Source organism: Antrostomus carolinensis, unplaced genomic scaffold, assembly GCF_000700745.2.
Source record: "Antrostomus carolinensis isolate BGI_N321 unplaced genomic scaffold, ASM70074v2 scaffold14942, whole genome shotgun sequence".
Classification (NCBI taxonomy): Eukaryota; Metazoa; Chordata; class Aves; order Caprimulgiformes; family Caprimulgidae; genus Antrostomus; species Antrostomus carolinensis.
Window position 1 is genome coordinate 42746 of NW_010300277.1, and position 25274 is coordinate 68019.

The following is a 25274-nucleotide window of genomic DNA, read 5'->3' on the forward strand; positions in this document are numbered from 1 at the left end:
TGCTGGAAACAACTTGCATTTCTTTGTTAATTTCAAATTAGCTGCACTAAGTTCATAATGAAATGCATTTTCTTGTCCAGAAATTTCACAGAATCCCAGAATGGTAGATGTTGGAAGGGACCTCGGGAGATCATTCAGTCCAACCCCCCTGCCAAAGCAGGTTCCCTACCCCCGGTCACACAGGAAAGTGTCCAGGTGGGTTTGAACATCTCCGGAGATGGAGACTCCACACCCTCTCTGGGCAGCCTGTCCCAGGGCTCTGGCACCCCCACAGTGAAGAAGTTTTTCCTTAAGTTTGTGTAGAAACTTAGATCATTCATGACAACATTATCAAAGTGTATCACTAGGCAATGCAAAACCATCACCGTTAGTTTTTCAGGTGCTGCACGGAGTAAACCAGTGTAACGGCACAGCTTCTGTCCGGCCGCACACCTAACCGCCCGCTGTCGGGACACTCTCCTGACTGCTCTGTTATTGCTGAAAACACCACCCAGCTCTCAGGGAATTCTCTTCTGCAGTAGATCTACATTTGCATTTGCAAAGGAAGCAGCGGGGCCAGGTCCCAAGAGCACTGAGCCCCAGTCCACCCTTGGCCGTACGCCGCAAGACAGCCTGTCCCTCCCCAGGTCTGGAGGGACCCCGAGGCCGCTGACCGTGCCCTGCCGCCGCTGCAGCCTTCCTCTGTGCCAACAGCTGGTGGCAATGACAACCCTCTGTTTAATTCTCTTTAGAAAAGAATCTGAATTCAGTCCCAAAAGGCCTTTGCCACTAAGATGCTCCGAGTTTACAGATTTGAAGAAAGTGTTGAATGCCCAATCTCACATTCTTGGAACACACGTGCTATTACAGCTCTGTCCCAGGGGACAGGACCACGAGACGCTGGATATCAGCTGCCTCCCAGCACCCTTTCCAGAACATAAACTTCTGATGGCATTTTAAAGAAACCCCTTTTGGCATTTGTTACATGTTTAGCAGCAATAAAATTCAATCTGTTCATTAGATGCTCAGCATAACCTGACTCAGCTAAAGACATTGTGCTTAATTTATAAACCTCTGATGTTTAAATCTGACTTTCTGAATTTTGCCTATCGTAAACATCGTTTTCTTCTGAAACCATGCAGTTTGTTCAGTTAGCCGTTACTTTGTACATGGCAATTTAGTTCTAAAATTTTCATCAGTACCCATCAAACAGCAGAACCTTAATTACTACTTCGTCAGCTACATAGATCCAAAGAGAAAGAATAAGGGATAATAGTTTCTCACACCCCTCAATTTTTCCCCACAGCATTTTCCCACACCCCATTTTTTCAAACTGAGAAAGACACTTTCACTAGACACTTTGTGGTTCTCTATCCTAAACAGTTTTGCAAATATAACAAACCCTCATTTTGTAACTATTTTTCTTTTTCAATACTGGTGTTAAACAGACTTTAAAAAAAAAAAAGAAAAAAGAAAAAAAATAAATTTATTGTTAATTTCTCTCCCCTGCCCAGGTGTATCTCTTTCTAAGAATTAAAAAATCATGATAGAACTCCTTTTTCATCAGACATACTCATCTGCATGGTGATTAGCTTCTAGCTTTCTCTATCTGACTCCTCCTGGTCAGGTTCCACATCTTCTTGGATTCTCGTTTCATCTTCCTGGCTATGATCTCCAAGCCTGAGGTTCAGCTAAGTGTCTACATATTGATTTGCAATTAATTTATCCTGAGGGCATCAGGAACACAACATTTTGTAGGGCCTCTGCAGGCAAGGGTGAAGTTTTCAGGCAAAGGGTTCCCCTGCTCCGTTTTAAGCTCTCAGTTTAAATTCACTTGCTGACATTGATAATAAATCTCAAATGCATTCAGGACTTCAATTAGATCTGGATAAACCCTACACCACTAGAAAATCTGGAACTTTGAAGCAGTCTGCTAGAAAAAATCCCTTCTTTCCTCCTGTCCATCCTCCTAGTCATTTAGCATCAGTACTTGAAAAGCCAACACCTAACAGAATTCTTTGTCGCTTCTTGACTCACATCCAGAACTGGACACTGCAGGGTTCCAAATAACTGCTGCAAAGTGCTCCGCACAGCTGAGTGTTTCCATGTTGTCTCACTCAGAACAAACAGCAAGCCTCAGCAACACTCCTGTGTGGGATTTTGCTCCACCAACTAGCACTGTCAAAAAGAGTAAATCTGTGAGTTTGCCCTTTAAATTAATGAGGAGTTTTGTACAAGACCAATGCCGTGACATGGCTCAAGATCAAAGCTTAGCCTCTGAAGAGTGTGAACCTTTGAATTCCAAAAAGTAGACTTACATCAGCAGGTATCAACTGTGTCATATATGATGCACACTCAATACACAATTTAATAGTATTTTTGCACTAGACTTCCATCAAGCTTATCCTCAGAAATGAACACTGGAGTTGACTTTTAAAACATGAAGTGTTGGGCAATTCTGAAATCAAACCACAAACGTACCTAAAATCTATATGCTTTTAGCCAGACACTAGCTACTTTTACTCACAAAGTGAGAAATACAGAGAAGTACAAAATGCTTTTTTTTCTTCCTAACATGCACAATAGCAAAAATGATTAGTTCCTTAAACAAAGAGGGAGTCCGAGTCCTGGAAAAGGAAAGTGACTTGCATGAGGCACGAGGCATGCGTGAGTTCTGGGCTGCCAGTTCCTCGGGCCTGAGCTCAAGACTGAGCACAACTGTGAGATGGACGTGTGCCCTCCATCTCCTCAAACGACCACACGCATGCATGGCCAAGTGGGAGAGATGTTAATATCCTTCCACTGTTTCCTGTCTATTGTAAAAACCCCACCTGTCTTCTAAGTTAACTCTAATTTTTAAGGGAGCAAATGTAAAAGGAAAATAATTTCCAGTTCGCTCTATCAGGTCTTCTGACCTGACCAAGTTTTCCAAACGGAAAGTGAAATTCCCTGTGTTAATAACTTGAATGTGCTGTACAGTCTTATGGTGAGATTAAAGTTTGGTTGATCAGGTGATGCCTTGCTGATGCAACACGGACAATTTCCTTACTGTATTTTTCTCCTTTCTCTGTCTGTCCAGCTCCCTGACTCGACTCTTTTTCACACTGCCATATCTCATTCATTTCTCATCAATGCACTCCCTGCCTGGTTGCACACCATTTGCTCCTTTATTCACTTTTGATATGGAATATAAGTCCAGCAGCCTGTAAGTTCAAATAATCCTTTTTAGCTAGTTATGTTCAAATAGCTCAGAGAATGATGAGGTGGGATTGCTGACTTGTCCCCTCTCCACACACCTGGCTGTGGCAGCACTTTGGCTCTCGGGATGCTGAAAAGTTGGGCTGTGGGGCTGGGGCAGGAACCCCGGGAGGAACACTGCCCACCGGCAGGCTTGTGCTTCCTGAACAGGGCACACACCACCACGGAGTCCAACTATTTCCAAGAGCACTTATTCACACGTTGAAATAAATGCTTTTCAGATAAAATGAATGAAAGGTATCTTTGTAAAATACTGTGCAAGGCATGGACCTATGGTTCACCATATTCTCTCTCTGACAAGCGGTAAGATGGACTGACAGATCAGTATGTGTATGACACAAACACAACAGCCAATGAAGACTGGCAATATTTAAAAAAACAGTTGTGGGGTAAAATAGTCAATGTGGAGAGCAGGAAATAGCGTGACATGTTCTACTTACTGCGTCTCTTTACCACTCCTGGTGGGGCAGGTTTGTATCCTCTTTGGTGTGGTTTCTGATGGTGTAAGAATGAAGGGTTTGTGCACTGCAACAATATTCAGAATTCCCTCCAGGACGCTGCCTCCGCTGAACAGCTCCAAAGCTCAGCTGCTGATCAACAACAAATTGCAATGTAGCCCTCGGCCAACTAGAGTGACATGGCTGATCAGAGGGAGAGGAGGATTTGGAGGAGCAGCAACTTCACATCACTGTCTGGGGATCCAGAGGGATTTAACCCAGCAAGGAATGCTGATCCTTGGCTCACCTGACACTGGGTGTTACAGAGCACCACTGAGAGAGGACAGAAAGCTTGGCCAGAAATGCAGCTTCCACAGTTCTCCTGCTCATATGGATCAAAGATCCATCTGGAGGGGATGGCAACCCAAATGGGCAGACAAACAGAAAGCACATTCTACAGAGTTTCTGAAACACAGATGAATTTTTTTTCCTTAAAAGCAAACCAAGATTCAAACACACTGAGAGATGCAGAGAGCTCCCAATTATGCAGAGGGAAAAATGCAAGTTCAGAAGTGTTAACGCAACATCATTTTAAGCTAACAGCTGTGGACCAGTTAGTGAAGTGCTATTCTTTTTGCTCTATCTGTAAGTGCTGTTAAATTCATTTGTCACTTGATCGAAAGCCAGCAGGCTACAAATCTCCCAAGCCCCTCTTGCGCTGAATAGTGACAGGAGTATTCTGTTCCATCGTAAGAAAACATTTGTGTGCATCTCTGTCCAGAGTCATACATGCTACTTTAACTCATCTGCCTCCCCATTCTCTCCAGCCCAGGAGGACAAATTGCTCACTGTGGCTCCCTTTCAGAGGCAGTACAGCGCGCAAAGAATCATGACTGAGCAGAAACACAAGAAACAGGCACATAAAAATTCATCACTTTGGCCTCCTGACCTCTTGCCACTGGGTTTGGCAAACCCTGTCTCAAAAAGTAGCACCAAGGGAGAGCTAAGCAGACCGGCTGAGTGAAATTACTGACAAAAAATATCTTGGACACAGGAAAACCCCACCAGATGCTTCATTGTCTTTGCAGAGAAGTGGTGCTGAAAAAGGGGGTGATCTACCACATGGCATATTGGGTGGAATAAGTAGTGCCATTGTTTCAGAGCAGCTCTGTCACTTTACTGACTGCAGTACAAAGAGGTGTAAAGCAAGATTTAATCCTGACTTTTTAGTCAGCAGATTAAAACCAATCATGCCAGATGTCCACAAGACTGTTTAACATACAGAAAGCTTTTTCATACTCTACAAAAAAGTGAAAGCTGTAATAACTTCTTCTTTATTTCCTCTAGAGAGGCCTTTTTCACTCACTTTCAGACAGAAAAAAAGGGAGATGTTGTAATGGATTTTAAGATGCGCTATTAATTTTTACTCTCGCCTTTGCTCTTTTCCCTTTTGAGACAAAGCTAAACCAAGTAAATTCTTTTACCCATCCAAAATCAGACAGGTACGCCAAAGAAAACTGCTGGTACAAACCAGTTGTGATTTCAAAAAGAACTTCTGCCCATAAGACCATGATCAGCAGTATTCACAATAGAAGTTAAAATTCCTCTCCATAATACTTGATGTGACATGAGATATGAAAGTATGGTTGTCAGCAAGCTGATAAATAAATGTATGTATGATTGTTTTCCCCTCAAAACAGAAATTCTGCTTGTGTGACTTTTTGCACAGGTGCCTCCTCGCGTGTGCTGGCACATGCCCAGTCTGAGGACGCGCACGCTCTGCTGCCCACTTTGAACAAAAGCACACGGCACACATCACACCGGGGCTGAGAGTGTCTGTATAAGCCCGAGGACAACCCTTGCTGGAGGCAACAGAAACCTTCCAGGGACCACGAGAGCAGCGCTGCTTCTGTCCGGCAGCCCGAAGGGGAAGGTCCACGCGCTGGCAGGGGATGTCGCCTCTGCAGCTGCTCCCACAGTGGGACCCAGAAACCTGACCGAGGTCACCGGAACCTATGAGCAGCTCTAAAATATGAGTGCTAATAACTGACCTTCTTATTTAAAAATACTCACTCAGTGCTCTTATCTAAACTCACCTACAGGCCTGTTAATCTGTTGCTTTCTTCTTTTTCTATATACAAACAAATTAATCTCCGAAAATATTACCACAAAAAATATAAATTAAATAATTACTGTACTTTTAAAACATGCCTAGTATTTTTTCCTGTTATATTACAAAAGTGCAAAAAATCTGCACACTAACATCTCCCCCCCGAATTTCCATAGCCAAAAATGTTGCTAAATTCAACAAAAACCAGAACGTATATAGAATTTCTCATATAAAATTGTACATAATTTATGCATTTAAGAAAAATAACTGACTTAATCTTTGTAAAAAAGCTATAGAAAAAAATACATTCCCTTAAAATTCCGGTATGAGATTGTTTTGTACCACACACGTCATTTACTAACTTAGAAGCTATAAGGTGGCAAGATAATGCCTTACTTGGTATCCTGTATCTATAAGTTGTCTATGAAAAAAAATACAATGCACATATCTCATTTGCTTTCTTGTCATGCACTTTAACAAAATCCTCATTACAAGTTTCTAAAATAAAAGTAACCATCTTACTGAATCACTGATCTAAACCAGTACTATTAAAACAATTTTCTTCATTTTATATCTAGTCAAGACCTAAGTGAAAACAGTTAAGATCGTATGATACACGAACTAGCAAGACATTGCTTTAGTTATACTGATAATAAGTTAAGGACAGAGAGAACTTTTTACTGGCTTTTCAGTATTTCCAGAGCAATACACGTAACCTCTTAATGCTGTGTCAATGCAGATGCGAGAGGATGCTCTATTAAACTGTGGAAATGAGCTGTATGTGTAACTGCAGATGTTCTTCCCTTCTGCTGCCACCTGAATTGTTTTGCATCCTCTAGAACCAGGGTGCCACTTCTGGAATTCATGAGACAAAAGGGTGAGTACATTCTGGTTAATCATGGTTTACAGCACCAGAAACTGCAGCCACAGTACCATGCTCTCTTCCTGGAAATTGTATTTAATTAAGATAATTAAGCCACACTATTTGTCTTTCTATCATTACCATCCTTACTGCATTCTTTGCAGGTCTTGTACCATATTGGTAATTTTGGAGAGGCAGACACCTTCCCTAATGTTTCTCTTTTCCCCAGTGTATTATGATGACTGAAAGGTGTAACACACTCGCTTTAAATCTCCTGGCATCTCATTCCCGTACTGAAGAGACATGGGCAGGCACCATAACGAAAATGAGGGTATTTTCTTTCTAAGGAAGTTCAACTCAAGCTACCTAAGAGGAGTAATTCAACTAAGCGTAAATCTGACCAAGAGATTTCTCCCAGATAAACACTTATTTCACCACTACTTATTCCACTTTGGAATTTGCACAATTTAAAAATTGTAATTCTACTCTCTACTTCTGAATTTCTTCAAGCAAGTCTTGTGGGTGGCCCTCAAGATACATTTTACCAATTTTTCATGCCCATCCCTCGAAATGTGACCCTGCTCCTGTGCTTTTATCTCTCTGACAACTTCACACAGGAAAACATGCAGCCCCTCTGATAGCATGAAATCGGAAACAATAGCCTCCGAAAACAAAAGGGAGTAGGGAGGCAGGATACAGTCCAGGTCCTGGCTGATTTTAGGCACAAACAGATGTTCATAGGACCTGATACTCTGAGCAAGCTGAAAGGAAAAGCTTGTAAAAGAAATGGACCTTAAAAACAACGTATTGAAGAGCTTTAAATAAAGGCAAAGGGAAAGCAATATGGCTTTCAATGATAAATCTCAGCAAAGAAAACCAAAGTGGCACCATGAATTTCAATGATGCATTTTTCTTTTTCAATGAACTCTACAGCTCATTTTGAAATCCACAAATTGCTCAAATCTCGACTTAGTTTACAAGTCTCCCATATGCATTAAAAGGTTACAATGCACACATTTCTCGCTTCTTGTAACTAATCACCATGGCTGGAAACACCCAGAAGTCCTGAAATATAGCCTAATGCTATTATTTTAAAAGCTGCTGATAGCTCAACAAAGAGGAATATGCTGCAAGAATCTTGATTGGAAAAATCTTAGACTCGCTGTTGGAACAAATTATGTACAATCTCCTTCTCTTTCACATGCACTATTTCAGACTCAAAAAGCCCCACGTAAAGAATCTGTGAAGCGCCGTCCTGAATTGGACCTGGGTTCTGTTTCACAAAAGCCAAACTGCACCATTTACAAATGAAACAAAGTGTAGAATTACTTCTCTGACTGAAGTTTCTGCTTTTGTGATTAAAACTCTCTTCCTCTTTCTTGAAGAGCCTGCCATCCAAAAGGCCCTGTGCCATGCTCCAATGCACAAAATACATGTATTCATTACAGGAGAAAAAAAAGCAAAACAAAAAACCCTGAAAAATTTGGCACAAAGGCGGGTGCATAGCTTAAGTCCCATTTAGGATAGCCCTCACTTGAACTCTGCATATTTGCATAGATTTTACCTATTGATTGTCTCTATCAGGAATATAGTGGATAACTAAAAGAAATGTTTCTTCAGTTGTTTGTGGTCAGGTGCAGATTTGACTTGTTAATTATTAGCATCAATGACAGAAATAAAGAAGTGGCATCTTCTTTCACCAGCATGAAACTGTAGAAATAATTTTAATGAAAAGAAGATCTGAGACAGAAGGTATCTAAGTCTGCTTAGGAAGCTTTAAGAAATTACTAGTCAAAACTCCAGCCAAAAGTGACCATGCATTTCTCTAGTCTAATCCTACACACCACAGATCACTACAGAGTCACAGAATCGAAGGGGTTGGAATTTCCTCCTGAACCAAAGCAAATGGCATCTTTTACTAAAACAAATCTTCAGAAAGACATCGGCTCTTGATAAGATGTGGGAAATTCACCAATTCCTCTGGCAGTCGCTCCAAGAAAATAATCTCTTATTAATCACTGTTCTGGCTAATTTCTCATGCATGGTTTTTCACTTGAAATTGTCTGTTAGTGGCTTCTAAATATTATTTAGACATGCAAGGAACTGGAACATTACTGTAAACATAGCAGGATGTGGAAATTGCAGTCTTCTAACTACAAACTCCTGGGAAACCCTCTCTGAACTAGTAGCCAGGTCTGTTCAAAGTTAGATTTAATGGAGGTCTAAGGAAGCCCAGTTCAGCAAGCCCGATACTACCTGTGCAAGCAATTCCTCTTTGGTACCCACACCTGGCCTAGGGTCTTGCTAAAAAGACACACTGCCTTACTCATCCTTGCACGCCAAATCAAGCTTTTTCAATACACAGAGTGAAGATGTTTGATGGATTTCAACATACCAGCTCTGCAGCCACATGGAAAATCAACTTTGCAATTTAAAGAAATATACCTAAAGATGCATTAATTCCACATGCCATGACACTGCCAAGGGAGCTGAGGCTGAGCTGTTTGCTTTCCATGACTCCTACTGTTCTGACTCCCAACAACTCCTCAGTGCTCCTACACGTGCAAATGTAGCCAAATGCAACGTTAATCAATGGTATGTTTTCAATGAAATTGTTTTGCCATATGATCACTTATTGCCACTTTCATCCAGGTTGTTAATCTCATGACAAACTGCCTTGTTCAAGCAGATTTTGTAATTACATTATATCTTTCAATTTCCACCCCCCAGCAACTTTTCCAGTACTTTGCCTGAAACGAATGTCAAGCTCAAGAGCTTTCAGCTAATTTCTTCCCCCTCAACCACAGGCACAATCCTACCCCTCTTTTAGCATTCTGCGATGTCTCAGATACTCCAAGATATTCTAAACCAGTATTAAAGACCGTTGGCTGCAGATGGACAATTAAAATCGGCCAGTCCTACTAGTTAAAATCCTCCTCCATTACTAACACCATACTATTGCATCCTTCATAATCTTCATGTGATGAGCGTTTTCTGTTTCTTTTAGCATGTAGAGCAGAAATGCTACAGAAGACTCCTGCTATTTCTGAAACACCATTTTCAGTTTTATTAAGTGTATGAAATAAAAGATGCAAATTTTTTTTGTCCTACTTTCTAAATGGAAACCTGGTCAGACACAGTAAAATATTGATCCTGCTCTAAATGTCTAAAAGTAATGAACATAGCAAATGTTCCCAACTAAAGGAAAGAAAAAGACAGAATAATGAAGGAACAACAAAACCATCGGAGCGGTGATCCAGGAGAAATCCAACACCCTACTGATCAAAAATGTTCTTTTCTGCAGAACGCCCATCTCCTGTCCACAACCCGCTGAGGCACCTCTCTGCCTAAACCCCACAAAAGCCCTGCTTCAGCAAATGCGCTGTGAGCACACTTGTGCAGTCGCAGCCACGCTGGAAGCGGACAAAGAGCAGAAGACACAGTGCCACCCAACTTCCACTTATGATTTAACAGTTGGGACACACCACCCAGGTCACTAGTGGCTCAAAGCTTTCCTGCTTTTTTAAAATTATACAGAAATATGTCAAGTTAAAGAGATTTTCAGCACATTCAAGGAAAATATTAACTCTGAATTTTCTACTATCAGATATGAACAGAGCTCTCAAACACTTTACTTGGGTCACTTCACAGACACCCTCATGAACTTCAGCACTTGTAAAACTGCAAAAATGAAAGACAGAAATAAAAACAAATCTTGGTCTAGTCAATGACATTTGCAAGTGGGGTAATACTTGACAGAGTTCTACTTGATAAGCCTTCAACACCTACTGAAAAGGGATTCTCCTGTCTGCGTAGTGGATACTCACTATCATTATCGAGACTTCTGGACTGTCCGGATATTTCAGAGTGAGAAAATCAAAACAGACCAGGGTTTTGAATGGCATTTAAAAATATTTTTTTCTTGATGTATGTTAATAATGTAGTATTACTGACATGTTACAGTACTGAACTACCCATAACAATTTGGTTTCAGAACCATATCAACTAAGCAACCAGTATGATTTGCACTAGCTGTAACACATTTTACTCCATAAAAGACATCCTTCAGCTTCTTGGAACTACACTCAATGTGCTGGAAATTCAGCTGCCAGTATTAAAGGATTTTAAAATTACCATTACAAAACCACAATAAATTAGCACACAGAGCTGCTCAGTTTAAATAGTGCAAAATTACAGGCTTTGATGCAAATTTTATTTAGTTCTAGGGAAATTATCAAAGGCGGGAACAATGTTAATGGTAACAGCCTATATATATCCCTCTGTATCTTCCCAGTGCACGCTCACGGTTGACAAAAATCTGTACAAGTTATTGGCAAAAAAAATTCAAGTGAAACAGCCAACTGTATAGAAATCATTTGCAAAAATAGCCTTTCATTTCAATGGTCACAGGTTTTCACCCAGAAATTCTCACAGCACATAAAACATGCACTACCAGGCAACTGTGCAAGACTTCTGTAGAGTTTAACTACAATAGCATTACAGCCTTAATTTCGTCTGTCCCTGCTTTTATTGTTTGTCATTGTTTCTTAGAGTTATTCTGCTGTCAATATTTAAAGAACAGAATCCTTGATTTCCTCTCTTGATATTGATTTCCTAAAGACTTTGAATCACTGTCTTCATAATGCATATATTTTAAGGCAAGTGCATGCAAAAGGTGGAGGTGAAGCTGCCTATTGAATTAAATCAATACAAGACAGCAAATTGGCAATTATAATCTAGCATTCATTTTATATAATGTAAAATACCCAGTAAAGAGAAGAAAAACAAATTTCTGTCCCACTTTGGCAATTTCTAATTTAAATCTCTTGTATATTCTGAACCTTTGGCTTGCTCAAGTTCAGCTGTTGTCACTCAAGCATTTAGCACACACTTGTCTTTACGCCAAAGCTGGTAACAATGGGGTTGCACAGTGCCACCTTCTGTGATACTTCTATGGTTCACGCTGATGGGCAGGGAAAGCAAGCAACAGCAGCTACAGCCTGGAGATGTTTCTCCAAGGGGAGCGTTTTGCGCATCTGGAATGAACCCTGGCCCGTCCTACAGATACTTTTCCACACTGGAGGAACAGTTTCCAAGGAGCAGAAAGGAGCTGACCCTTCATTTAGTTTCGGTATGCTACCTCTGAGACTCCAGCCATAATAGAGGCTGAGCTTGGAATCTGCTCCAACCAGGATGTATACATTTTTTTTAACTCTACTAGAAAGTGCTATTTAACCATTAGTGTTTATTTATCCCACTGAAACGGCAAGTTACACAAGTGTTTGGAAAGTCAGCCACAAAGAAGTGGTCCTCTAACTACCCCATGGTATGTAAAAAAGAAAAAATAATCCAGGGAAACAACAAAAGCCAGTAGAAGCCAGATAAAAGATCCCAATGACTTGCAGAAATGTCCACGTGGGTAATACACCTTGTTCTCCCACAGGAAGACAGCATAAAGGAATATAATTTTCAAGGATTTTATTGGCATACTCTTCAGTCATTAAAGGAAAAAAAGCCAAACCTATTCTATGATTGTTGAGAATAACATCAGACTGTATAGGTCAAAAATTGACTGACATCACTCTGGACAAGCATTATTGAGACACACAAAGAAGCTGTTGTGCCTTTAAGCTTATGGTACATTGCAATGCAGTAAATGAAAAGCCACTATTATGAGGGGATGTTTATGTCAGGATCTGAAACAAATCTTCTTTTTACTAGGATAATACTGTCTTAAATTGTTAACTGTTGATCAGATAAACAACATGTGATAAAGATCCTATAATCTCTTTTCAGAAAACTCATTTTAACCCTTTAATGACTTTACATATTAAATTACTGCACATTATTGAGCCTTGCAAAAGCTTATAATAGTGCTAAATAACATCCTAACAGAGTTCTTGTGTAAACAGTAAGGCAAAAATTCAGGATTAGATTTTACATAACACAGAGATTAGATGATAAAATTTTCACAGGAGATAATGTATCAGTCACTACCAGGAACTTGTATCCTGGATTGTCATTTTGCATATTTTGCTTTGAAATGTCAAATTCTCATCTCAAATTAGGACCAGGAAAAATGATACATTATGGGAAATCCTACTCTGAGCAACGAAAAATTGCTGCCTGAATTATCAATATTAATAAAGGTAGATTTGTGGGTACATCATGTGGATTGGAAAATTAATATTTCCTTTAATAATGCACAAAATGATAAAAGACAGTGGAGACCTGCATCCAAGCCAAATCTTTTAGAATTTACAAATTGTTCTCCACTACCATGAGTGAGTCTTCCTCAGAGAGATGGATAAGCAGAAGCTCCACGCCCATTCATTACCTCTTTGCTACAGAAACAGCACAGAAAGCACCATGAGGGAGATAAAAGTGCAACAAGCTGCATTTGCTTATACCAAGTTAAGGTATAACTTGGTATATATGCTGCTGAGTAGTTAAGGGTGTGTGTTTAGTGAACCCGCATATAATTAATACTGATGTCTATGCTACTCTGAAGTAACATGGGGACTTTCAAACCAGATCCATTTGCCTGTACGGTGATCTTAATGCAGAGAGGCCTGAAGAAGACAGAAGAAAGAGAAACAAAAAATCCTGATCTTGGTTCTCTGGTTTATTTTTCTCCCACTTTTGAGAATGACTGTTTTCAGGTAAAAATCTGCTAAACACATCTTTAAAATGTTTTAACATAGCTGCTCGCATACCCAGAGATTTTGTGTATTCAGGTTCATCGACTCTTAACGTATTTCTGACTCCAACTCAAGAATAAAACTTGCCATTGGAAAAGGAATTCCGGTGTATAGTATAGAGGCAGATAGGATCCTATTCCTTGATTTTCAGATCGATACCAAATTATTTCTTCTCAATTTTGTTTTTCATAAGCAAACAAAATATCATTCTATATTATTGGCTGTATTTTTGAAAAGAGTCCTTCTAGGTTTCCCTTTGACAATGAAAATATGTATATGTATGCTTTTGATATTCTGCTGCAAATAGGCAGAATGCAAGCTTTTTCCCCTGCTCTTCTTTTATTTTATACCATTAATGGTTGCCTTTCAAATACTAGTGCATAATTCATCCATAGGTGTTAAGATTTTGTATCTTGTTAATGACCAGGAATAAACTGAAATTTAGAAAGTGCATTTTTTTCAGGTACATCTATTTCTTCTAAAATGACATAATTTTTAGATGGACAAAAAGGTATTTTATAGCATCTACCCAGGTGATATTTTGCCTCAGTTGAGTAGATGAGTCTCTACACTAGATATAAGCAGAAAAAAAACCCCAGGTGGCTTTACTTAAATATTTATTACAGACTTTCACTATGCACTACCATACTCCATTTAATTATTCAAATTACACCTGCTTTTATGAAAATAATTTTCAAGTCAGGATATTATTAATGGTTAGTTATATGTGTGTTTTCCTAGCTACAGTCCCTGCAATACGATGAGCCCTCTTGCGCTGACTTAAAGCAATCGATTGCTGACACGCTTGAAGATAACCATGCAGTGAAGTGCTTCCTGCACTCCAACTGCAACGCTCCACATTTTACAGGTGCAAGACCCTGGGCACTGCCAAAGGTTTGGCCAACAAATCTCTGGATCTGTTTCTTCATGAACATGTCATCAAGCAGAAATTAACCTGCAACCCTATTAGATAGCTGAGCATTGCTAATCTGGGAAGGATGCCTAGGATCTGGCATTAGTATCTTCACTGAAGATTCTCCATTGAAAGTCTCCATTAACAGACTGGTAGATGGGGTGCTCAGAGATCTGGTTTAGCAGTGGACAGTACGGTTGGACTGGACAGTCTCAAAGGTCTCAAACCTTTGGAAAAGGTTTCTTTTCCAAACAAATGATTCTATGATTCTGTCATCTTATTAACTGTAAGCCATTGGCAAGACCATTTTTCCATGTGCGTTTGAATGCATTTGAAAGTCTCAGCCTCTTGAAGTAGCCAACTTGAGAAGAGCCGCAGGGTCACCCTTCAGACAACTTTGGCTGCTTTGTCAGGAGCACTACTCCCTGCGCTAACAGGCACCCACAAGCCCCTGATGAAAGCTGCAGACCCTCCAGGAGCTTCCCTTTCCCCCTCCATCTCTCTCTCCATCACTTAGTGTTCAGGGCTCATCTCTGAACTGCAGCTGTTCCGAAATGGAGTGCCACCTCAGAAGCCCCTGTGGCCTCAGAGTCAGCCTGTGGGCCCGCAAGTCTACCCCTGGCAGCAGCCAGCCACCAGCCAGAAGCGGAGGGGTTCAGCCCCTGTGCGACCTGTCACCATCACCGTCAGCGAGGTGATGAGGGGCAGGTGCGGCCGCGGCCACCCCAGCCCGGGCTGTGTGGAGCCAGGCGCTGCTGGCACCGCTGTCACCCGCCGTCAGCCGGGGCCAGATGAGCCGCCCAGCTGCCAGGCCAGGCATAAAACAGACCCTCTGAAAAATGGCAGCAGCAGAGCCGAGCTCATAGACTGTGTTATTAATTAGTTTAATGACGCTCAGCCCTATTAGAAAGCACAGGATAATGGTATTTAATTTGTGTACGGGAGCCAGGCGCTGCTGGCACCGCTGTCACCCGCCGTCAGCCGGGGCCAGCTGAGCCGCCCAGCTGCCAGGCCAGGCATAAAACAGACCCTCTGAACAATGGCAGCAGCAGAGCCGAGCTCATAGACTGTGTTATTAATTAGTTTAATGACGCTCAGCCCTATTAGAAAGCACAGGATAATGGTATTTAATTTGTGTACGTTTTAATTACGGCCTGAGCAGCGCCAAATTTGATCAACCTATCATCTTTTCTGTTCTGCTCTGTAACTGTGTTTGTATTAATTTGCATCTGAAACAGGAGGGGCTGCTGAGCCCGACTGGGAATAGAGTTCCTTTGAGTTTTTAAACAGTGTCATCGTTCACATTGTGATGCTGTGTGAGACCTCCGCCTGCTGCCCAGAGTGTCATCTTTTCCTGAAGCCACAAATTAAAAGCAGGTTTGCCACCACATGCTGCAAGACCCTCCAGGGCCCCAGAGGAGACAGCCCGAGAACAATTCATTCACTCATCTCCCCCCTTATCCGTGATGGAAGTAGAAACAATTGCATCATTTAATTTACTATTGCAACGAGTATATGGCTCATTGGCCCCTCGTTGTTTTGAAGATGGACTTAATTAACCTCCTATGAATCTTGCCAATAAGCGTGGCAGCATCAGTATGGAACAGAGTATGTCAAAAAATCAGCTGCAGCGATGGCCAATCAGTATTTCTCAAGCCAGCTCTGCTGAGAGGACTTATGACTACCGAGTTTTGGCCCCAACAGAAAGCTAAGGAACATATCGAGTTAATACATTACTGGCTTACCTCTGGGAATCTGAGCTCAGGTTTGACTTAGACTACTGAGAAAAAAAAGAGGTAATTGAATAATCCCTAACAGCCACATAGATCTTTAATGCAGAAGCCATTTGCGATCACTGGAAAATAAATAATTGCAATTAACTACACTGTTAAGTAAATATACAGTCCCTTGGGGAAGCAATCTGCATGCTTTTATAAGTCTGGCTACAATATGAAACTCATCACAATGTCTATGAGAGTAATTTGTAATGAACATTTAGCAGGTGCCTCAGATGGGTTGCTGCAATTTACATTCATTAATAAAACTGTCCTTATTAGACCTGAAGTTTTACGTATTTGAATTTAATAAATCTTTATTACATTTTCATTTTACACAGGATTTTGTTTCTAGCATTTCTTAGAATCAGTTTAGCTTGTCAAGAAAGTTAAAATCTTTATGAGACAAAGTTATTTACAATGAACTATTTAAGAAGATAAAACCAAAGATCTTATGCACACTTCTAACTGGAATGAAAACATGATCTGAAGCTTGTAAGCTATTAAGAATAACTGATATGCAAGTTTATCTCAAATAAAGCAATGACATTTTGCTTTTATAATCATGGCTCAATAACACTTTACTGAAGAAAGAAGGGAATCCTATTGCAGTTTTAAACTACCTAAAAAGATACATTAATCAGCTTCAGCTCTTGCAGAAGAGGAAATATAGAAGATCAGACTTACAAACATTGATGTAAGCCTAGAACAGGTAGAAATAGGTTTTGTAGTGGTTGACAGTTTTCATTGTATCAGTATTTCCATCCCTTCCAACTATATTCAAAAACTTCACTACAGAGCACTAAGGTTTGAGATCAGCCTCAAAATATGCACGAATCACCTGAAAAAGTGTATTTATTGCCGTGTGTATATTCAGTACCTTCTCTGGCATCTCACAATAGACTATCAGTTTCACCTCTTGCAGATTTTGCATCTCTAAGGAGAATAATCTAATTATAGGCCCAAATGCCAAAGACTGGTACACTGGTGTTTAAGTTGCACTTCATAATCCAAACTATTAGTCATGCTAGAAAGAAGTAGTTCCAACTTTACTAAAAATTATAAAGTCAGATGGTCAGAGGTGGCAGAGAGCCACAATGCAAGTGAATGACGGCTCTAGTTATGCAACTTCTTTACGAGTAGTTATTACCTTTTAAAAAACATTTCAACAGCAATTCCAGTTATGGCTTATCAAATGGCTGCCCGGGAGAAGTCTAGAATGGAAACATCTTGGTTGAATGTGACCCATTGAGTAGACAGGGCAGGTGTACAAGCATGAATCCCCAGTTTTAAGTTGGGGACTTTGCTTCTTAACTCTGCAGACAGAACTTGAAAGCTGTTTGTAGGCCAAAATGACTGGAATCCCAAAACAGCATTTCTGTTGCTACCCTTATGAGTGTTCATATATGAAACACTTTATCTCCCTCCAGCTTACCAAGTTACTACCAACCCTAACAAAGAGTCCTTTAGTGAGGGGAAAAAGGAAAAATGTTTTTTTCTAGATACTTGTGAAGGGTATGGTTTACCTTGAGCAAATTAATTTTGTGATTATTATAACTTTCTCCTAAAGACCTATGGTTGCATACTGAACTTTATATTCCCGAGAGCACACAATTATCCTTCTTCTTCGAAATACAAGGAACTTTAAGAGACTTTTGAATCAGCAGTCTCAGCCAGAAACAGTTTTGTGTTCCAAAACAGACAAAATAAGCCCAGTTCATTAAGTCTGATTGTACTTTCCTAAAATGGACAAATAGGATTAGGAAGATTTATAGGTAAGATAGTGGATAACTAATTTTTTAACTATGAAAAGACAGTAATTCTCTAAGATTAATATCGACTGTTACTATGGCCAGCTGACAGCAAAAATACTCTTCCTAGGTCTAGAGTCATCTAACACTTGAATGGTGATTTAAATAAAGCAAGACTGGTAAACTGATGCACTGAGACAAAACAACAGAAGGAGAAATATTTCTACCGACGACCAGAGCCGAAGCTGTGAGCTGTGATGCTCCGGGCTGGTGCAGGGCAAAAGTGAGAGAAGGCAGCTCCTGACCAATACACCACATCTACCACCAACCTCCAGCACAGGGCTGGGGCTCACGAGGATGGGAACTCTCTTTCACTTTTAACCATCTGCTCTAACAAATGAAGGAGAAAGGGCACCTCTGCATGTTAAAGGCACAAAATGACAGCCCGCGCGGGACGCCAGTGTGTAGGCAGCCCTACAAATTTACTGACGGGGGTCGCGACCCTCCCACTTGCACTTCCATAGATCCATGTGAATGAGGAGGCAAGGGGAGATTTATGGGATCGATTCTGCTTCCAAATTTACACTAGCAAGTGTTTGTAGAGTTTACAGAAAGCACTAGTTGCTAATAAGTTGTTTCAATTAAATAAAATTAAATATATATAATGGTAAAAGTGGAGATTAGAACGGCCTTGGACCCATCACAGTGTGAAACCCTGCGTGGTCTACAGCCATCACAGCAGGTGATAAGCTGCTTCCTCTCAGGGCCTGGCAGAAGAGAATTAACTTACTTCTTCCATGCATTCACTCACAGTAACTTCATTTATTTCCTTTCGCATATCAAACAAAAAGAACCTGTCCTCCTCAGTTCATTGTAATAAACCCCCTCCACAAACTTCAGTTCCCTTCTTACCCTTAATGTGCTTCAGAGATTTTAGTATCCTGGTTTTATTACGTTGACAGCCAACTAGTCTTGTTTAATTTCAGAACCTCCAAGCATTTACTCTATTACTATTTTTGAAGAACCAGAGCACTAACTTATAATAATTTTTAAATTTCTGGAATAATCTTCTATTTCAGCCTACAGTATACCTCAGAGCTGCTGCAGATTTCTTTAAAGTCACCTCATCGAATCTCACAGAATCACAGAATGTTGGGGATTGGAAGGGACCTCAAAAGATCATCCAGTCCAACCCCCCTGCCAGAGCAGGAACCTCAATGAGATCACACAGGAAGGCGTCCAGGCGGGTCTTGAATGTCTCCAGAGAAGGAGACTCCACACCCTCCCTGGGCAGCCTGTCCCAGGGCTCCAACACCCTCACTGTAAAGAAGTTTTTTCTCAAGTTGAAGCAGAACCTCCTGTGTTCCAGCTCACACCCATTGCCCCTTGTCCTACCATTGGACATCACTGAGAAGAGCTTGGCTCCATCCACATGACATTCGCCCTTAAATCTCCTTTCAATTCAATTTTAGAAGATAATTTTCCAGAAACAGAAAACCTACTTTTCTCACACACAACTATAAATTTGCAATGCATTTCTGATAACTGCAAAGATTACAGTGACCGATCTATATATTAAACGCAAGGAGAGCAGAACTTCTGGAAAAATTACAGAAGAACCATCTTCTACACAAGGAAACATCACAAATTCATGTTTCTGTGAAATGCTGTGACAATATCGGCATTAGAGACATTGCAGAGAAGCTGATACATACTGGAATTCACAGTCAAACTAATATACAAGTTTATAGTAATTTTGTATATGTTGTAAAACACTTCCATAACACGCTGGGAATAGACATGCTGGAAGATACCTGAAAGCAGTGGGCAAATAATTTGAATGCTGTACTACACAAAAAACTTAGCATTAAAAAAAATTTTAAAAAAATCTGTAGGCAAATCTCTGAATTTAAACAGCAGCAAAATACTCAGCCAACTTTGCCTACTCAGGATTAACTGAAATTAGCTGACCTTTAGGAAAAAAATTAAGGTCTTAGAGCGTACCTTAAATGGTTAAAACTTGAGGAAACATAAATCTTTCTTTTGTATGTATTGCCTTAGTAAATACATTTAGCTACAAGACAAACTTCTGAGGCTTATTACTACAGCAATACCAAACCTTTGTAATTAACACTCAGGAGCATTTGTACTTCCATTTGCTTATTTTCAGGTAAATAGTGGCGGGGGCATTAGCATGTCCCAAGGAAAGGGTGGCATCAAGCACACCTTATGAGACCTCGCAGCCTACGTGGGGCATCACTGGCTGAGACGTGGCAAAGAGACCCTGATGTCCTCGATTCCTGGCACACACCCAGAGTGTACAAATGTCTGAGACTTCAGGAAAAAAAAAACCTCTTTTGTGGTTCCAGGTCCCCTCGTTCCCCCTGTATTCTGAATCACACATCAGCCTAAGAAAGCTCGACCAAAATCGAACCTTATCACTGGCCCTTTGCAGGCTGAGGACCACTGGAAAATGCTTTAAATGGCAGAGCTGTAGGTATTGCTCTAAACATCATCACTATGGTACTAAGCTACAAATTATGCTCAAACTATAATTAAAATCTACTATGAAACAATTGTGTTTGCTATGCTTTTTATACTACAGATGTCCCATTTCTTTCTTGCCAGTTTATCCCCCTGGACAACACACTTGTCAATGCACACATGGATCTCAGACCTGCCAGAAGCCTCTACCTGTTTTATTGTTTCCCCTCCAGATTACTCCAACATCAGTAAAGCATATTTTCCTAGCAAGGAAATCAATATGATTTTAGATAAAGGCTCCCATAAAATGTTTAAAAAACTATATATTAATGATTTATAGTTTATTAATTAATAGGCACAACATTTTGGTACACTGCACTTCAGTACCTGGACTCTACATTTGAAATAGCTCTCAGATTCTCCCTTTTGATGGCTTAACTGTGAAATCCTTTAGAAATATACTTCATTCTTTATGTTTGGTATAAGCACAGTTTACATTTCCACAACACATGTATTGCTCATAGTATCTTCATGTCCAAGTGTTCAGCACATTGTGGTCTCAAGAGGGAATTCAAAAGGTCAACAAGAAAAGAAGAGATAAATTTACTAATACGTACAATGATGACAGGTCAAAGGATTAACCCTTACGATTCCTGGTATTAACTACACTGCTTAATAGCTGAAAGAATGGTTAATATCAGCAATTTGCATAGGCACAAGTTTCAAATGTCAGAAGGGACCACGACATTTTTTGGAGTGTGAGGTTCCTAGATGAGCACAGGCTAACACTTTGGCTGGCACTGAGCGTTAGATAAGCCATCACCTTCGGCCAGTTTTGTTCCTGTTCTGCCATGGTCTTTGTCACGGCACTCTGCCCTGTGCCAGCTCCGGAAAATAGCACAGTTGAGAAACACCACTTATAAACTAGTTTGTGAAGTGATTTGGGATTGAATCTTATATACCTTATGTACAAACAAACCATTAAGTCCTGTCTAGAATAATTCCTGCCAGAGGCAGCCTGTAACTCTGCCCTCCCAAATTATACTTTAGAAATTGCTCTGTCTCCTTGGAGCCTAGACTTTGTTATCAAAACAGAGTGCTGTGTGCCTCCTACGGATTCATTCATGACTGCTCTGGTGCTAAGAGCTGTCAAAGACAATGCCCGTACCATCACTTCTGTGTAGTAAACTACACGAGACAACCATTTCTTAAATCTTTCGGATCTTCTGACATACCAATTTATAAATGGGACCAAATGCAGAAGACTACAAAACAATATGAATTTAACTGCATATATGCAAATTACAAGTGGAAGTGTCTAGATCAATAATGATGTTTAATTAATGTTGCCATGTAACTGAGTGAAGTGCTGGTAAATGGGGTATGCTACTTCTCAAAAAAAGCAACAGAAAATATGTAATATTCTAATGCTTTTTACAGTCACGCACGCATACAATACACCTTATCTAGGAAGAATGGGTAAATAAATTTGATTCATCTTCAAATCGTACCTTGTGTGCTCACATGCAACAACACTGACTGACACTGGTAGACCATTCATAGGATGAGAACTACTGTGTCAGGAATAAAAATCACTTGTACTCTTACTACCTGTTGTGCAGTTCACTCAATACGCATCATCCATGGTTAGTGACATTATTTTTTTTAGAAATGGATCACTTTAAAAGATATAAAAGTAGGAATCTTAATCTCTTGGTGGTAAAGGAAGCATTCTCTCCAGTTTCAATCCGGCAGACTGCTAGGCAGTTAGTAAGTTAGGAAAAAATCAGAGCACCCTTCATCAATACTGAGTGTAGGAGATAATTCTGCTGCAGCATGACTGATAGAGGTGTTCTCTGACAGGAGCTTTCTCAAGAACACTATTGCACCAGCATAATATTTCAGAACCAAGTAATCTCTAAATGTTGATGATAACTATGGGAACCACAGTGTAGCAGAGCAGGATTTAGTTCTTAACATAAGCAGCATGAAGCTGCATATTCTGAATCAGTGACTTGAATTTCATTTCAATTATGCTATAAGTTTGTTGGTTAAATGACTGCAATGTATAAAGGATTCCGAGAAGGAAATTATCAGTTACATACACAGTGCTGTAATGCCAAACTCCTATTTTTCAGCAGATGAAGGACTAATCATCACGTAAGGAAGGAGAACTGCACTGCACCTGTATGAGGAGTCGCCAGCCTTTGACACACAGGCCGCTTACTTCTGGCTGCTTGATTTACAAAATAAAAGCTTTTGGTTTAGAAGAAACATGCCTATCCTCAAGGACACCAAAAAGACACTACAGTATCTCTGAGAATTAAAGTGGGAAAACCATGAGATTAAACTGGTTTTCAACCTGGATATTATTTCTGACCCTGTGTTACCCGGCGGCAAGATTTAGCAGTAAAGTGAAGGTAATCTTAACTCATGATGAAAACGGTTTACTGCATTCTTTTTGGCTTTACATAAATCTGCCAGTCACCCTTCCACATTGTCCTCATTCTGCTCGGATAGAATTAATTCTTGGTCAGAAAAGGTGCATTTTAAGAGAGACTGCAGCACCCAATTTGGTGAGAACAAAGTTGTGAGACACTGTTTTAGTTCATGGCCAGCCATGGTGTGTGGGTTTCCACACACCATGTGCATGACTGAGGTCTTTACCAGTTCAGAGTTAGCCAGTTGCTAAGGCAAGGAGGAGCGACAGCCAGGGCAGCTGACCCAGGCTGGCCACCAGCAGTATCCCGTATCAGAAACGCTCGCTCACTATAAATGGGAAAGTTTGCTGGGGACACCCCTCTTCCCCACTGTCCGTCATCCCTGGAGGGTCTCACCTGCCATTCTGCTCCTGAGGCCTGCTCTCCTGCTTGTTGTGACTGTTGCGCTTTCGTTGGCCAAGTGTAACTTAGTGAATTTCATATTAGTATTAATATTAGTTCTTATTATTATTTCATTAAATCTGCTTTCATTTCAACCCACAGGTCTCCTTTCCCTTTCCCAACTCCTCTGCCCAGGGGTGAGGAGGAGTCATTGGGTGACAGAACAACTGCCTAAAACAAGACACAGCAAGATGCTACTATCACAAAGGTTTGCACAAATGTCTGCTTGTATTTTTAGTGTGGAATTCTACAACAGAAATTTAGGAACAGGTGAACAGGTGGCAGGGACTCTGCAGTCCGCTGGCATCTACAGCCCATACTCACTCCACACACTACTACTGAGAAGAAACGCAGCATGTCAGCTGGGCTTTAACTGCTGCAGCAGATTCATAACAGTGATTTTTAGTTACCTGTCAGATGTCTCTGTTAAAAGTATTCTAAGCCAAGTCTGATGTCAATATTAAGATTAGTTCATTAACTCACATAACTTCTCCACAGGAAAAAATATTTGAGAAATAAAAACCGGTAGAGTATACAACAGAAGAAAAATAAAAGTCCTACCTCTACTACTGCTTTGGCATCCAGTCTAAAGTTAAAATCTCCAAAGACGAAATAGGAAACTTTCTCAAACCGCTGATCTATAATTCTGGAACAAAACAAAACAAACCTGGCATTAGGCTTTACATATACACAAGAAGCATGCACAAATACACATACCTTATATTCTAAGCACATTCTCAGAAATAATTATTGTAACAATCAAAACTACTAATTTATACTGGAAAAATATATTAACTGTGTTTTTGGACTGATTATTTTTTTTATTAGGCAATTCTGTCTCTGATCCCAATAAAATGATGCATTTATTTTCCACTGTCTGGCTGAAAGAGCCAGGAGGAAAACATGTTTGCAGCAGTTAGTGCAGTTAATGCAGAACCACCATTTGGGCATCACAGAAATCTTGAGGGCATCGCGGAGGTACTCCACACTTCTGAAAGTTTAAGCGTATGGCTTTGGGCTGGGCAGGTAAGAATTGGGAACCCCAAACTAGTGGGAAGTTCAGTAACTTGCTGAGTGAGTTTACTGATCAGTTACGATGCCAGAAACCCCAAGAGAGCCAGAGGCAAGAACCCACACAGATAGGCAAAGGATTATAAAGTAACGCACAGTAAGCAGGCTTCCTGGAACAATACTGCCCAGCAAGGAGGCATTAATTTCAAATGGCTTTAAAAGTTTAATACATTACATCCATTTAGACTTTTCAAAGCTATAAAGAAAGATACAACATTGAATTTACAGTTGGTTACTGCTCCTCCTCTTAAAAACATCTCACATTTTTAGTCAACAGTAATCTATTACATATGGAATATTATTCTATTGAAAAATTAATGTGCACTGGACCTAAGGCAGTAATCATTTAAAGCAAAATTTCTTGCAAGGACTTATCCTTTTCTGGTATGAAAATCTCCAGATCCTCCATTCAGCTGACAAATTATTGCAGGTACTGTTAATAAATACTGTCTACTGTCAGCTCCCAGCAAGCATTGAGAAAAACCTGTCACTCTTGACCTGTACATAACATCAGTTTGATTAGTGCCCTCATGGCACATGAAAGGAAAATGAGAACTTAAAAGTTAAACCATTTACATTAGCACAATTTGCTATCGCTATCATTGCAAAATCTGATGTGCAACATGTGCAAGAAAAACTGATTTTGCTTTGCCAACTTTCCTGATTCATATCTGAATTTTGGCTTTGCTCGTTGCCATTTACTGCTGACAGAGAAATGACAGATATTGCAGGAATGACATCAAGGTCTAAAGAAGGCCTCTTAAAACAAATTGATATTATGAGAATGATGCCTGTGATTGTATTATGCAAAGACAGATTTTCCAAATAAACAGACTGTTCCAAAAATAGCCAGTTAAAATGTCTCCTAACTGATGACAAACAGCTGATCAGTCTGCTTCTGCTCAATTAATTAAAATTCAGTCATTTCATAGTCTTGCACATTACCTGATTTAAACATGATTTGCATACGAATCAATGCTAGCTTTAGAACTAGTAATTTTAACCAGTTGCTCCCCTTGTAGTTTCTCTTGTTGTACCTTTTAGAAAGAGT

At 40.2% G+C, this 25274-nt stretch overlaps 1 protein-coding gene across 1 annotated transcript in view; it reads right to left on the bottom strand.

Annotated features, from left to right (window-relative positions):
- Positions 1–25274, bottom strand: part of INPP5A (inositol polyphosphate-5-phosphatase A) — a 68848-nt gene that overhangs the window by 40582 nt on the left and 2992 nt on the right. Inside the window, exons 3-4 of the mRNA XM_029083773.1 lie at positions 24399–24419; positions 23714–23798 (exon numbers count right to left, since the gene is read on the bottom strand). Of these exons, the coding sequence (XP_028939606.1) occupies positions 23714–23798; positions 24399–24419 (106 nt within the window). The remainder of the gene's footprint in view (positions 1–23713; positions 23799–24398; positions 24420–25274) is intronic.